Source organism: Argopecten irradians, unplaced genomic scaffold (assembly GCF_041381155.1).
Source record: "Argopecten irradians isolate NY unplaced genomic scaffold, Ai_NY scaffold_0190, whole genome shotgun sequence".
Classification (NCBI taxonomy): Eukaryota; Metazoa; Mollusca; class Bivalvia; order Pectinida; family Pectinidae; genus Argopecten; species Argopecten irradians.
Window position 1 is genome coordinate 15,377 of NW_027187657.1, and position 16,572 is coordinate 31,948.

The 16,572-nt window shown below is 37.1% G+C and overlaps 2 protein-coding genes across 2 annotated transcripts; both read right to left on the reverse strand.

Annotated features, from left to right (window-relative positions):
• Positions 1-1,528: 1,528 nt before the first annotated feature.
• Positions 1,529-5,614, reverse strand: LOC138312038 (uncharacterized). The gene is made up of 6 exons (XM_069253116.1): positions 5,429-5,614; positions 4,839-4,935; positions 4,340-4,475; positions 3,571-3,863; positions 2,299-2,751; positions 1,529-1,787 (listed from the first exon to the last, which is right to left on the reverse strand). Exons 1-4 carry the CDS (start codon positions 5,509-5,511, stop codon positions 3,571-3,573), a joined length of 609 nt encoding a protein of 202 aa, XP_069109217.1. The 5' UTR covers positions 5,512-5,614; the 3' UTR covers positions 1,529-1,787; positions 2,299-2,751.
• Positions 5,615-9,719: 4,105 nt separating this feature from the next.
• LOC138312039 (uncharacterized) lies at positions 9,720-13,786 on the reverse strand. The gene is made up of 6 exons (XM_069253117.1): positions 13,603-13,786; positions 13,015-13,111; positions 12,518-12,653; positions 11,764-12,056; positions 10,468-10,921; positions 9,720-10,003 (listed from the first exon to the last, which is right to left on the reverse strand). The coding sequence occupies exons 1-4, from the start codon at positions 13,683-13,685 to the stop codon at positions 11,764-11,766; spliced, it is 609 nt and encodes a 202-aa protein (XP_069109218.1). The 5' UTR covers positions 13,686-13,786; the 3' UTR covers positions 9,720-10,003; positions 10,468-10,921.
• Between the last annotated feature and the right edge of the window lie 2,786 nt (positions 13,787-16,572).

The window sequence follows — 16,572 nt, forward strand, 5'->3', positions numbered from 1 at the left end:
TTTGCCTAAACCCGCGCTATGGATTTTCCTTCAAGTAAAGCTAGCATTTCCGGTCAAGACGCACTTCCGGAGGAGCCCAGAATTGTAATCTCTAACCCATTTTTGTTATGTTTATTTTTGAAAAAATTGAAGCTTAAATCAAACCCTCCATATTGGATGTACCAATTTCAGAATATATTTGATTTTTAATTTTTTATGCATGGCTCAAAACAGGGACTCCCCACTTAATAAAAATATAGACCGGGGCCAGGCTGTTCTTCTCTTGTTTGCTACCTAAGTGTAGGAAAAGACAACTCAAGGCCAGAGAGGTTCTAACCGGTATAATGAATGACTTTGTTTTGTCATCAGACGTAAGCAGGGTCTAGTTTCCATTTGTAAATTATATGTCAAACTATTTTTTGTGCCGTTGGGCAATCTAATATTTCCAGAAGCACAGCTACGGTGGAGCCTAGATAATCCGGACACCAATATTGCCTGGAAACATTTCACTCCGCATGGAAATGTCTGGGATCAGATTTGATTATTTTAAAACTATGTAAACAAAATTCGTAAGTCCGGAAAATTCGCAATCCGGACGGTTTGGACAGGAGACGCAAATGTCCGGATTATAGAGGGTCCACTGTACCTATAAATGTTTGTTATATACCAGAAATATTCTCCGTTTGAAATAGCACACATTGAAAATATATACAACACATTCACATCGAAGTGATAGGAATACTTTGTAATCTGAAGCAGAAACAAGTTCGGAATCTGATTACATTGGAAAAGAGAATCTGACAACATCCCATTAGGGGTCACGTTCAGGTGAAACCTTGGAAAACTTGCTGCTGCCAGAATCTTGTCTGGGGACGAAACATTAAAAAACCTGTCATTATTATTTTCAAGTACGTAGTCATCTCGCCCAAAGAACACAACAAAGCTTATACTATATTATACCGAGACGAAATGGCGTTTTCAATTGTTGTAGCAAGGTGTAGAAAATACATTTGATCTGAGTTATAGGTGGTGTAATAGTTATCATAACGTGATCCCTGTGGGAATTTTGTCATACGATATATAGTACCATGTAGAGTATGTTTTTTTTATCGTTTTTTAATTGTCTTGGGGCACTCTGGTGGGTCTATGATTATATAATCTGTATCTAATTCTCAGATCTTTGTGGTCATAAGGACCAGGTTGCAATATATAATTTCTAAAAAAGAAAGTACCGGAAATTGTATAGCAACAGGGATTATTCATTTGAGTCACATGTCCATCGGAGAAAATATATTCATTTCTTACTTATCTATATATTGTACCTGTTTTTGATCACAATTTGACTACATGGTTTGTCTCAAGACACGAGACAAAGTCAATACAATAGGTAAGGATGGCAAGATTGATCCTGTGAGTGTATCGAAAATATTCAGCCTCATAACAGTATATTTTTGTATCATATCAAACTCACTATTTTAACGTAAAATTTAAAGACACCTTAAATTTATCAACTCAACTCAGCAGTAAATTTGCAATATATATATTTTAATGATGGTCGAGATGTACAGGAAAATAAATATAAAAAAAATAACAAAGCAATCGCTGAAAAAAAAAAAAAAAAAAAAAATCCTATCGGCAAGGAAAACCGAGCGCGGGGGCTTGGTGTGGGAGGAAACCGGAGTGCCCGGAGAAAACCCACGTGGTCGGGCAGGTGAGCCCCAAACCTTATCACATCCGATCGGAGGGGATTCCCGATCGCCTTGGTGAATGGCACAATGCCACCCGACCACCCATTGGCGTGGCCCAATCTGGAAAAGAGAAGAAGAAAACATTACAAGATCATCATCATCATCATCAACTTCATCATAACATCATCATCGTCGTCGCTCCAAAGAATTGGTGATTGGGGGATAGATACTGTGAATGTTTTTGGTTATATATTTTTTACCAACAAACAAAGCATGGTTCATCATCATCATCATCATCATCATCAAAGCATGGTTCATCATCAATATCATCATCACCATAATCATAATGATCATCAATATCGTCATCATCAGCATCATCATAATCATAATGATCATCACCATCAGATCATCATCGTTATCATCATCATCACCATCATCAAATCATCATCATCATTGAATCATCATCACCATCAGATCATCATTTTTTATCATTATCATATTATCAACCTTATCATCGTTATCATCGTGATATCATATCATCGTTGTCATCATCATCATATCATCATCATCATCATCATCATCATTATCATCGTCGTCATCACAATCTTCGCCTTCAGCTATAATAACATACCTAGCCATGGCTAGACGGACACACGACCTTCGACCTCTCTGTGGTGATGTTCTCCGTGATGAGAGGTCGGGTTTCCCACCTGGATTGAGGCTGCTCCTCCATGGTGAACAGGAACATACAGGACTGTAAAAAGACATAAAATGTACATCAAATGATGTCTTTTAAACATTCCGCCCCAATAGACACGCATTCCCTACCGATTTAAATTAACATTAATATAGCGGTTGCGAAAAAAAAATGAAATTAATTTATCGATAAGGTACATCTCCGATTATGACCATCAATTATAGAAATGAAGTGAAGTAGAATTGGCCAATAAATTCAAACAGGACAAAAAATATCGGGAAATGAAAATTGGGAAATCCTTTGAACGCCCAATCGAATCTGGTATCCCTATCCATCAACTTGTACTCCACCGTCGACCACCATCGCAGCCCTCCCGCGGCAATACATCTGTAAAGCGAAAAATAGTCAACATGTGAAAGGAAGATTGTACAGGAGATGGTTAAGGACAACGCCTTATTTGAAGGAAAACTTTTTAGTTTCACAGACACTGATGTAAATCATTTACATTGTTTTACCTGCGTATATAATACAAGAAAATGTGACGAAATTAATTTTTTATTTATTGAAAGCAACGCAACGCAACGTACATTACTCATGAAATCAGCAATAAAAAACATATACAACAATTACTGAGATAAAGAGCGAAATAATGAAACAAGAGGCCCGGGGGCTTTAACGATTTATATAGGAAATTAGTCAGATATGGTGTCATGACGGCCATCTTGGATTTGGGAACAACCCAAAAAAGAACAACACTTGGTCAGAACCTAATCAAAATCATTTCAGGCAAGTTTCAGTCAAGTAGAAATAGAAAAGAAGATCAAAATGTGTTTTCAAGATGGCGGCTGTAGCGGATGTTTTGGATTTCGTATCGAACCAAACAATTAGAACACTTGGTCGGGTCACGTTAGGATTATTTCAAGCAACTGTCAGCCAAAAAGCACTGATAGAACTTAGGAAGAAGTTCAAAATATTTTTAGTTTTTTAGTTCATAAATAAAGTTATATTTTATTCGTGAAAAAAAATGAAAATGGACATTATCGTCATCTCAAGCGCAACAATATCATCACTGCCATTACAATCATTTTACAACAAAAACACCATTGTCATCATCAGCGTCATCTTCATCACCATCACCATCATCATCCTCATCATCTTCATAATCATAAGCATCAACATCATAATCGTCACCATCCATACACTTACCTAGCGAGGGACAGGGTACCAGTAATCGATTTGGCGTCTGATGCATTTCGGGAAGAGCACCATCTGCTCTTCCTCAAAACTATCACAAGATTTCCTCTCCCAATATAGATCATCCTGTGGGAGTTCCTTCGTTAGGTCCGTGGACAGCTGCAGTCCACAGTTGAACAGCAGCATCGCCTTGGACCTCTCTGCGAAGTTCGCCTTGCTCTTTTTCCCAGGTCCGGACGGCTTCCACAACGCTCTCCTTTCCACCAGGCACGGCGCAGTTCCACAATGGCGGCAAGGAGACGGGCCTACATAAACAATAAATATATCGTATACTTTCCATAAACGCTTTCAATTTACAGCATTTTCCACAATAAGTCGTACCTATGTACAAGTACCACAGGCCTTTTTTACGATTTTTTTTCAGTTTTCGTACATGTATAAGTCGCACTGGTAAATAAGTCGCACCTAAAATTTAGACCCATGTACCCATGTACCCACGTAACCCTTCATGAATCGATCGATCTCTAATGAAGCATGATAAGAAACACATATGCGACGGAAATGGTTTAGAGTTGCCATGTTTCGGATGGGCTATCCGTCATCAGACCCCTGCGCTGGAAATCCACTATAGATTCTTCCACCGAACCTTTACCGACCAGCACATCAGTACGTTGGACCTCTCCGTAACCCATTTATTTACATTATTGTCAATTGAAGAGAATGATATGCATTGTGGAATCGAGCCCAATCATCCCATGAAGCGTACTATAAATTGACTTACGTGCTCTCCATTCCTGGACTCTGGATACCATGCCACTCCATTTCCTTTTGACACTCTTTCCAATCGAACACACCGAAACCAAAAGCAGTGACATCAGGACACACACGAGGTACCAGAACATCTCTGTCCCAACCCGCTAGAAGGAAGGATACACACGATTACGTCATTTTGGGAAAGCTGGTATGTTACAAAACTCGAATAATTTGATAATCAGTACAGGGAGATATGGTGTACTTAAATGGCGCTTCTAGAAAAGAAGTAATACGCATGCATTCAAGTACACTGTAAAGGTTTTTTTTAATAGTTTTTGTTGAGTTTTCTTTCTGTAAGATATGCAATATAAAGAACGGCTAGAAATTGGTTAATATCGTGTAACAGGGTCCAAATAGTTTGTCACAAGCAGGGATTGAACCCGCTCGCTTGCCGCTCTTACGACTGAACTAAACCGTTTCTTAGCGCAAAACTAGACGGCATATGAAAAGTATTGCAATATACTTACTGATAGGATATCGGCAGACGCAGGACAAACACTCGCAGGCTCACTACCAGTGAGATAATTAAACATGTTCACGGCAAATCCTGGGTCGGGCTCCACACTGTAACAAACATATACATCTAAAGTTAAATATGCTCCACCACCGACAGAGTATAATTGGTGTTTAATCGTGTGTATATATGTCTAATTAACACCTAAAAAAAATCATATAAAATAATTTATTTTGCTATGCAATCAGCACTTCATTCCATATACAATATAGTGCCACGGATTTTTTCGGGATACAATTAATTACATGTATTTTTACTATTTTCATCTTAAGTAAGATTAGTAGCTCAAACATTTCAATTGAGGTTATTGATGTAAAGTACGTAACTAAAGAATAATCCTAAACCGTTTGCTCCTGTTTTGGATAAAGAAATAATACCATTTGTCATAGGTTGAGTATTTTTAAATACATGTACATGTACTCTGAAAATTCAATTGCCTCAAACTTATATTGTTGCTCATTTTTAAAGAAACGTGCCGTTTGGGGGGTCATGAAACTGGCCCAAGGCTTTCAACGACACAGGAGGAAACTGATCCTTACTTACCACATAAGGTCCCAATAGAGAGCAGGGCCTTGTTGCATGGCGCCCATCGTTGCCACAAACAGCAGGAAACTCCTATCCATCATGACAATCCAAGAATGCACGTGAAAATGTAAATACAAAGGAAGAGATTGACCAACTTCGACTTCACTGATTGCCAAGCAGCTTAGCAACAAAGATGTGACGTCACAATAGGTTTTGCAGTGTTATCGATCATGACGTCATACCATTGTCGACTTAGTCAGTCACTGACAGGGTCATTGCTGCGATTGGGAATGGTGCATCGACAATAGTATTGATCTGTAATCTTTGTGAGCGATAGGTTCTCCAAACTCCAATCTCTAAATTCGGTGGCTGGTGGGAAAGGACATTAAAATAAAGAAAAATAGCGTATGCTAACGCAAAAAATATTGCGTGCGAACGCAATAGTTTTGCTTGTGAACGCTATACTTTATTGCGTGCGAAAGCAATACTATTGCGTGTAAACCTGACAATTACTAAATGTCAATTACTCAGTGATATATTATTGCGTACACATACAATATTATTGCGTTCGCAATATTTTCGCTTTATTTCTTATGTCCTTTCTCAGCCGACGTAAGTTTTAACTCTATGGTCATTAAATAAATAGTCAGAAATTTACGATAAAAACAACAAGTATTAGCTTTACAATATGATACTGACTTAGTTATTTTATCGTGTGTAGCTGTATGTTTTTGGCTATGGCCTTACTCCGGACCCATGGGAACTAACAAGGCATTCAAAATGTAGGTGACTCTCTTATGTGGCTGATATCGGCCAGGTCACACTGTTGCATTGGTGACCCCGCCAAGCGATGAGCGACAGTGCGACAATATTACGCGACAGTGTGGCAACAAACGGGGAAACGAATATTCACAGAAAGCCTGAATGCCAGTAGAAACCAATTGCAAATTAAATGATTTGATAAGTAGAAAGTAGAAATATTTGAAAACTGGTTGAGCATTTAATTAAACTGTAACTACAATTTATTGTCAGAGCCATGTAAAAGAAATTGGTAAAATCAGATGTATTGATATTGAATTTATAATATTGTATGGCATAGCGAATACTGATTATCAAGATTTTTATCCGAAGACAAGTACTACATGTACATCAATGCATGTCAGTGGCGTCGCTAGCAGGAAATGCATGTGCAAATTGTAGAATTTTGGTATTTGTGTGGGGGGTCAGGGGGGTTCCCGTCGGCAATCCCATTGTAAAAGCGCGCGAAATGGTTTCAGCCCTCACCCCGAAATCTTCCAAATCAAAAATTATATATTTCGGGGATCTATTAAGTTCCGTCCTGTAACATTACACTCCGGTTATTGAAAATCATTAATCTATACATTTTCTGGTAATATTTGCAAGAAAAACAATGGCCATAGAACGCCACTCTGAAGAACTCAACGTGGGGCAACGAAGTTCCCAAAAAGAAAACTGACTCGGTATTTCTAAAAATGGAAACATCGAGTAGATATGCTATATATCGAACCTCACATGATCATTTATTCGCCAATACCAAAATCAGGGCATATTTAATATTTTTATCCCAATGAAATTATATATATATTCAAACCTGGTATAGAATGCACGAAAAGTCGTATTTGAGAGTTTCATATAGGCCTATTGTATTTTGTATTGTGAGACACGAATGAGACTACAGTCCAATTGGGACCACTTTTATATTTTACTTTTTTATTTTATATTTTATAGCTTCATTCTCAGTCATGAATTGTTAATTTACTTAATCGTGTAATACTTATATAGCAGTATTGATAGCATAAGTTACAATCCTCTCCCCTTCCCCCCCCCTCTCTCTCTCTCCCTCCCTCCCCCCCTCTCTTTCTCTCTCTTTCTCTCTCTCTGGACAAATTGCCTATACTTGTATATTTTGTACCATATTGTGGAAAGGGTGTGTATATAAGTTGTAACTACTTGTACCCAATCCGCTTGTTAATTAATGCAATAAAATATGCTTAAACTAAACTAAATTAAACTAAAGCCTAAATTGTTAAAAAAAAATGTTCCTCTGGGGTATTGTATTTTTATGTCTACCAGTAGGAGGTTCAGTTTTCGTATAAAGGGAGACAACTTCTGTTTGCAATCTAGGTTTGGTACATATTGGTGTTTTGTAAGCCAATTAAATTTGTATATGTGTGAAAAAAATGTGTGTTGATAAAATAAAATATATTATTATTACTATTTTATTGCAGCTTTCCGATTTTATTAAATTTTGAAAAAAAAATTTTTTTTTTTTATATAACACAAAGAACTGCGTTTCTAAGTGACTCGTATTTCTATTGTTGAAAAAATTTGTGATCTATCTATTTAATTTAGTGACTTTATAACAAAAGTTGTTTCGAGTCTTAGACGTTTGGCCGTTGATAGGCGAAAGTAAGGTAGCAGAAAACAGTGGATTTGGACAATCTATGAAAATAAGGCGCATATAGATATAGTCATTTAACTGTAAAAAATAAAATACCTGTACAAAAGTATATATATAATTAATCAGCACAACTTTCGCAATTACAATTTGATATTTTGATACAGATTTGGCCATATTCTGCGCTTATTCATGCATGTGAATACCATGGTAACAACAAAAAACTACCTGAAAAATTGCAAAATATCATGATTTTTAGCCCAAAATTGTACTCAATTTTTTTTCTTAAGACCTACCTTAAATTGAGCACTTCTATCACAATGGCAAAATAAGCTAATTTATTTCATAGGTCGATCGTGTGGATTTTTCAATATTTTTGCCTAAACCCGCGCTATGGATTTTCCTTCAAGTAAAGCTAGCATTTCCGGTCAAGACGCACTTCCGGAGGAGCCCAGAATTGTAATCTCTAACCCATTTTTGTTATGTTTATTTTTGAAAAAAAAATGAAGCTTAAATCAAACCCTCCATATTGGATGTACCAATTTCAGAATATATTTGATTTTTAATTTTTTATGCATGGCTCAAAACAGGGACTCCCCACTTAATAAAAAATACAGACCGGGGCCAGGCTGTTCTTCTCTTGTTTGCTACCTAAGTGTAGGAAAAGACAACTCAAGACCAGAGAGGTTCTAACCGGTATAATGAATGACTTTGTTTTGTCATCAGACGTAAGCAGGGTCTAGTTTCCATTTGTAAATTATATGTCAAACTATTTCTTGTGCCGTTGGGCAATCTAATATTTCCAGAAGCACAGCGACGGTGGAGCCTAGATAATCCCGACACCAATATTGCCTGGAAACATTTCACTCCGCATGGAAATGTCTGGGATCAGATTTGATTATTTTTATAACTATGTAAACAAAATTCGTAAGTCCGGAAAATTCGCAATCCGGACGGTTTGGACAGGAGACGCAAATGTCCGGATTATAGAGGGTCCACTGTACCTATAAATGTTTGTTATATACCAGAAATATTCTCCGTTTGAAATAGCACACATTGAAAATATATAAACAAAACATTCACATCGAAGTGATATGAATACTTTGTAATCTGAAGCAGAAACAAGTTCGGAATCTGATTACATTGGAAAAGAGAATCTGACAACATTCCATTAGGGGTCACGTTCAGGTGGACCTTGGAAAAATTCATTGCTGCTGCCAGAATCTTGGCTGGGGACGAACCATTGAAAAAGCTGTCATAATTATTTTCAAGTACGTAGTCATCTCGCCCAAAGAACACAACAAAGCTTATACTATATTATACCGAGACGAAATGGCGTTTTCAATTGTTGTAGCAAGGTGTAGAAAATACATTTGATCTGAGGTATAGGTGGTGTAATAGTTATCATAACGTGATCAATGTGGAAATTTTGTCATACGATATATAGTACCATGTAGAGTATTATTTTTTTGTCGTTTTTTTTTAATTGTCTTGGGGCACTCTGGTGGGTCTATGATTATATAATCTGTATCTAATTCTCAGATCTTTGTGGTCATAAGGACCAGGTTGCAATATATAATTTCTAAAAAAGAAAGTACCGGAAATTGTATAGCAACAGGGATTATTCATTGAGTCACATGTCCATCGGAGAAAATATATTCATTTCTTACTTATCTATATATTGTACCTGTTTTTTGATCACAATTTGACTACTTGGTTTGTCTCAAGACACGAGACAAAGTCAATACAATAGGTAAGGATGGCAAGATTGATCCTGTGAGTGTATCGCAAATATTCAGCCTCATAACCGTATATTTTTGTATCATATCAAACTCACTATTTTAACGTAATATTTAAAGACACCTTAAATTTATCAACTCAACTCAGCAGTAAATTTGCAATATATTTTTTAATGATGGTCGAGATGTACAGGAAAATGAATATAAAAAAATAACAAAGCAATCGCTGATAAAAAAAAAAAAAAAAAAAAAAAATCCTATCGGCAAGGAAAACCGAGCGCGGGGGCTTGGTGTGGGAGGAAACCGGAGTGCCCGGAGAAAACCCACGTGGTCGGGCAGGTGAGCCCCAAACCTTATCACATCCGATCGGGGGGATTCCCGATCGCCTTGGTGAATGGCACAATGCCACCCGACCACCCATTGGCGTGGCCCAATCTGAAAAAGAGAAGAAGAAAACATTACAAGATCATCATCATCATCATCATCTTCATCATAACATCATCATCGTCGTCGCTCCAAAGAATTGGTGATTGGGGGATAGATACTGTGAATGTTTTTGGTTATATATTTTTTACCAACAAACAAAGCATGGTTCATCATCATCATCATCATCATCATCATCACCATAATCATAATGATCATCAATATCGTCATCATCAGCATCATCATCATCAAATCATCATCACCATCAGATCATCATCGTTATCATCATCATCACCATCATCAAATCATCATCATCATTGAATCATCATCACCATCAGATCGTCATTTTTTATCATCATCATCATAATTATCTACGTTATCATCGTGATATCATATCATCGTTGTCATCATTATCATCATCATCATCATTATCATCGTCGTCATCACAATCTTCACCTTCAGCTATAATAACATACCTAGCCATGGCTAGACGGACACACGACCTTCGACCTCTCTTTGGTGATGTTCTCCGTGATGAGAGGTCGGGTTTCCCACCTGGATTGAGGCTGCTCCTCCATGGTGAACAGGAACATACAGGACTGTAAAAAGACATAAAATGTACATCAAATGATGTCTTTTAAACATTCCGCCCCAATAGACACGCATTCCCTACCGATTTAAATTAACATTAATATAGCGACTGCGAAAAAAAAAATGAAATTAATTTATCGATAAGGTACATCTCCGATTATGACCATCAATTATAGAAATGAAGTGAAGTAGAATTGGCCAATAAACCCAAACAGGACAAAAAATATCGGGAAATGAAAATTGGGAAATTCTTTGAACGCCCAATCAAATCTGGTATCCCTATCCATCAACTTGTACTCCACCGTCGACCACCATCGCAGCCCTCCCGCGGCAATACATCTGTAAAGCGAAAAATAGTCAACATGTGAAAGGAAGATTGTACAGGAGATGGTTAAGGACAACGCCTTATTTGAAGGAAAACTTTTTAGTTTCACAGACACTGATGTAAATCTTTTACATTGTTTTACCTGCGTATATAACACAAGAAAATGTGACGAAATTATTTTTTTATTTATTGAAAACAACGCAACGTACATTACTCAAGAAATCAGCAATAAAATCATATACAACAATTACTGAGATAAAGAGCGAAATAATGAAACAAGAGGCCCGGGGGCTTTAAACGATTAATATCTGACAACCTAGGCAACAGTTATATAGGAAATTAGTCAGATATGGTGTCATGACGGCCATCTTGGATTGGGAACAACCCAAAAAAGAACAACACTTGATCAGAACCTAATCAAAATCATTTCAGGCAAGTTTCAGTCAAGTAAAAATAGAAAAGAAGATCAAAATGTGGTTTTCAAGATGGCGGCTGTAGCGAATGTTTTGGATTTCGTATCGAACCAAACAATTAGAACACTTGGTCGGGTCACGTTAGGATTATTTCAAGCAACTGTCAGCCAAAAAGCACTGATAGAACTTAGGAAGAAGTTCAAAATATTTTTAGTTTTTAAGTTCATAAACAAAGTTAGATTTTATTTGTGAAAAAAATGAAAATGGACATTATCGTCATCTCAAGCGCAACAATATCATCACTGCCATTACAATCATTTTTACAACAAAAACACCATTGTCATCATCATCGTCATCTTCATCATCACCATCACCATCATCATCCTCATCATCTTCATAATCATAAGCATCAACATCATAATCGTCACCATCCATACACTTACCTAGCGAGGGACAGGGTACCAGTAATCGATTTGGCGTCTGATGCATTTCGGGAAGAGCACCATCTGCTCTTCCTCAAAACTATCACAAGATTTCCTCTCCCAATATAGATCATCCTGTGGGAGTTCCTTCGTTAGGTCCGTGGACAGCTGCAGTCCACAGTTGAACAGCAGCATCGCCTTGGACCTCTCTGCGAAGTTCGCCTTGCTCTTTTTCCCAGGTCCGGACGGCTTCCACAACGCTCTCCTTTCCACCAGGCACGGCGCAGTTCCACAATGGCGGCAAGGAGACGGGCCTACATAAACAATAAATATATCGTATACTTTCCATAAACGCTTTCAATTTACAGTATTTTCCACAATTAGTCGTACCTATGTACAAGTACCTTTTTTACGATTTTTTTCCAGTTTTCGTACATGTATAAGTCGCACTGGTAAATAAGTCGCACCTAAAATTTAGACCCATGTACCCACGTAACCCTTCATGAATCGATCGATCTCTAATGAAGCATGATAAGAAACACATATGCGACGGAAATGGTTTAGAGTTGCCATGTTTCGGATGGGCTATCCGTCATCAGACCCCTGCGCTGGAAATCCACTATAGATTCTTCCACCGAACCTTTACCGACCAGCACATCAGTACGTTGGACCTCTCCGCAACCCATTTATTTACATTATTGTTAATTGAAGAGAATGATATGCATTGTGGAATCGAGCCCAATCATCCCATGAAGCGTACTATAAATTGACTTACGTGCTCTCCATTCCTGGACTCTGGATACCATGCCACTCCATTTCCTTTTGACACTCTTTCCAATCGAACACACCGAAACCAAAAGCAGTGACATCAGGACACACACGAGGTACCAGAACATCTCTGTCCCAACCCGCTAGAAGGAAGGGTACACACGATTACGTCATTTTGGGAAAGCTGGTATGTTACAAAACTCGAATAATTTGATAATCAGTACAGGGAGATATGGTGTACTTAAATGGCGCTTCTAGAAAAGAAGTAATACGCATGCATTCAAGTACACTGTAAAGGTTTTTTAATAGTTTTTGTTGAGTTTTCTTTCTGTAAGATATGCAATATAAAGAACGGCTAGAAATTGGTTAATATCGTGTAACAGGGTCCAAATAGTTTGTCACAAGCAGGGATTGAACCCGCTCGCTTGCCGCTCTTACGACTGAACTAAACCGTTTCTTAGCGCAAAACTAGACGGCATATGAAAAGTATTGCAATATACTTACTGATAGGATATCGGCAGATGCAGGACAAACACTCGCAGGCTCACTACCAGTGAGATAATTAAACATGTTCACGGCAAATCCTGGGTCGGGCTCCACACTGTAACAAACATATACATCTAAAGTTAAATATGCTCCACCACCGACAGAGTATAATTGGTGTTTAATCGTGTGTATATATGTCTAATTAACATCTAAAAAAATCATATCAAATAATTTATTTTGCTATGCAATCAGCACTTCATTCCATATACAATATAGTGCCACGGATTTTTTTCGGGATACAATTAATTACATGTATTTTTACTATTTTCATCTTAAGTAAGATTAGTAGCTCAAACATTTCAATTGAGGTTGTTGATGTAAAGTACGTAACTAAAGAATAATCCTAAACCGTTTGCTCCTGTTTTGGATAAAGAAATAATACCATTTGTCAGAGGTGGAGTATTTTTAAATACATGTACATGTACTCTGAAAATTCATTGCCTCAAACTTATATCGTTGCTCATTTTTAAAGAAACGTGCCGTTTGGGGGTTATGAAACTGGCCCAAGGCTTTCAACGACACAGGAGGAAACTGATCCTTACTTACCACATAAGGTCCCAATAGAGAGCAGGGCCTTGTTGCATGGCGCCCATCGTTGCCACAAACAGCAGGAAACTCCTATCCATCATGACAATCCAAGAATGCACGTGAAAATGTAAATACAAAGGAAGAGATTGACCAACTTCGACTTCACTGATTGCCAAGCAGCTTAGCAACAAAGATGTGACGTCACAATAGGTTTTGCAGTGTTATCGATCATGACGTCATACCATTGTCGACTTAGTCAGTCACTGACAGGGACATTGCTGCGATTGGGAAAGGTGCATCGACAATAGTATTGATCTGTAATTTTGTGAGCGATAGGTTCTCCAAACTCCAATCTCTAAATTCGGTGGCTGGTGGGAAAGGACATTAAAATAAAGAAAAATAGCGCATGCTAACGCAAAAAATATTGCGTGCGAACGCAATAGTTTTGCTTGTGAACGCTATACTTTATTGCGTGCGAAAGCAATACTATTGCGCGTAAACCTGACAATTACTAAATATCAATTACTCAGTGATATATTATTGCGTACACATACAATATTATTGCGTTCGCAATATTTTCGCTTTATTTCTTATGTCCTTTCTCAGCCGACGTAAGTTTTAACTCTATGGTCATTAAATAAATAGTCAGAAATTTACGATATAAGCAACAAGTATTAGCTTTACAATATGATACTGACTTAGTTATTTTATCGTGTGTAGCTGTATGTTTTTGGCTATGGCCTTACTCCGGACCCATGGGAACTAACAAGACATTCAAAATGTAGGTGACTCTCTTATGTGGCTGATATCGGCCAGGTCACACTGTTGCATTGGTGACCCCGCCAAGCGATGAGCGACAGTGCGACAATATTACGCGACAGTGTGGCAACAAACGGGGAAAACGAATATTCACAGAAAGCCTGAATGCCAGTAGACACCAATTGCAAATTAAATGACTTGATAAGTAAAAAGTAGAAATATTTGAAAACTGGTTGAGCATTTAATTAAACTGTAACTACAATTTATTGTCAGAGCCATGTAAAAGAAATTGGTAAAATCAGATGTATTGATATTGAATTTATAATATTGTATGGCATAGCGAATACTGATTATCAAGATTTTTATCCGAAGACAAGTACTACATGTACATCAATGCATGTCAGTGGCGTCGCTAGCAGGAAATGCATGTGCAAATTGTAGAATTTTGGTATTTGTGTGGGGGGTCAGGGGGGTTCCCGTCGGCAATCCCATTGTAAAAGCGCGCGAAATGGTTTCAGCCCTCACCCCGAAATCTTCCAAATCAAAAATTATATATTTCGGGGATCTATTAAGTTCCGTCCTGTAACATTACACTCCGGTTATTGAAAATCATTAATCTATACATTTTCTGGTAATATTTGCAAGAAAAACAATGGCCATAGAACGCCACTCTGAAGAACTCAACGTGGGGCAACGAAGTTCCCAAAAAGAAAACTGACTCGGTATTTCTAAAAATGGAAACATCGAGTAGATATGCTATATATCGAACCTCACATGATCATTTATTCGCCAATACCAAAATCAGGGCATATTTAATATTTTTATCCCAATGAAATTATATATATTTTTTGGGTAATTTCAAACCTGATATAGAATGCACGAAAAGTCGTATTTGAGAGTTTCATATAGGCCTATTGTATTTTGTATTGTGAGACACGAATGAGACTACAGTCCAATTGGGACCACTTTTATATTTTACCTTTTACATTTTATATTTTATAGCTTCATTCTCAGTCATGAATTGTTAATTTACTTAATCGTGTAATACTTATATAGCAGTATTGATAGCATAAGTTACAATCCTCTCCCCTTCCCCACCCCTCTCTCTCTTCCCTCCCCCCCCCCTCTCTTTCTCTCTCTTTCTCTCTCTCTGGACAAATTGCCTATACTTGTATATTTTGTACCATATTGTGGAAAGGGTGTGTATATAAGTTGTAACTACTTGTACCCAATCCGCTTGTTAATTAATGCAATAAAATATGCTTAAACTAAACTAAATTAAACTAAAGCCTAAATTGTTAAAAAAAAATGTTCCTCTGGGGTATTGTATTTTTATGTCTACCAGTAGGAGGTTCAGTTTTCGTATAAAGGGAGACAACTTCTGTTTGCAATCTAGGTTTGGTACATATTGGTGTTTTGTAAGCCAATTAAATTTGTATATGTGTGAAAAAAATGTGTGTTGATAAAATAAAATATATTATTATTACTATTTTATTGCAAATTTCCGATTTTATTAAATTTTGAAGAAAAAAATGTTTTTTTTTTATATAACACAAAGAACTGCGTTTCTAAGTGACTCGTATTTCTATTGTTGAAAAAAGTTGTGATCTATCTATTTAATTTAGTGACTTTATAACAAAAGTTGTTTCGAGTCTTAGACGTTTGGCCGTTGATAGGCGAAAGTAAGGTAGCAGAAAACAGTAGATTTGGACAATCTATGAAAATAAGGCGCATATAGATATAGTCATTTAACTGTAAAAAATAAAATACCTGTACAAAAGTATATATATAATTAATCAGCACAACTTTCGCAATTACAATTTGATATTTTGATACAGATTTGGCCATATTCTGCGCTTATTCATGCATGTGAATACCATGGTAACAACAAAAAACTACCTGAAAAATTGCAAAATATCATGATTTTTAGCCCAAAATTGCAGAAAATTGTACTCAATTTTTTTCTTAAGACCTACCTTAAATTGAGCACTTCTATCACAATGGCAAAATAAGCTAATTTATTTCATAGGTCGATCGTGTGGATTTTTCAATATTTTTGCCTAAACCCGCGCTATGGATTTTCCTTCAAGTAAAGCTAGCATTTCCGGTCAAGACGCACACTTCCGGAGGAGCCCAGAATTGTAATCTCTAACCCATTTTTGTTATGTTTATTTTTGAAAAAATTGAAGCTTAAATCAAACCCTCCATATTGGATGTACCAATTTCAGA

Bases quoted from the DNA above. Each gene is read 5' to 3' on its own strand.
- LOC138312038 (XM_069253116.1), bottom strand. From the start codon at position 5,511: ATGATGGATAGGAGTTTCCTGCTGTTTGTGGCAACGATGGGCGCCATG. The intron at 4,936-5,428 runs GTAAGTAAGGAT...TGTTTGTTACAG, and splicing joins CTCTATTGGGACCTTATGTG to TGTGGAGCCCGACCCAGGAT. The intron at 4,476-4,838 runs GTAAGTATATTG...CCTTCCTTCTAG, and splicing joins CGTCTGCCGATATCCTATCA to CGGGTTGGGACAGAGATGTT.
- LOC138312039 (XM_069253117.1), bottom strand. From the start codon at position 13,685: ATGATGGATAGGAGTTTCCTGCTGTTTGTGGCAACGATGGGCGCCATG. The intron at 12,654-13,014 runs GTAAGTATATTG...CCTTCCTTCTAG, and splicing joins CATCTGCCGATATCCTATCA to CGGGTTGGGACAGAGATGTT. The intron at 12,057-12,517 runs GTAAGTCAATTT...TTGTTTATGTAG, and splicing joins AGTCCAGGAATGGAGAGCAC to GCCCGTCTCCTTGCCGCCAT.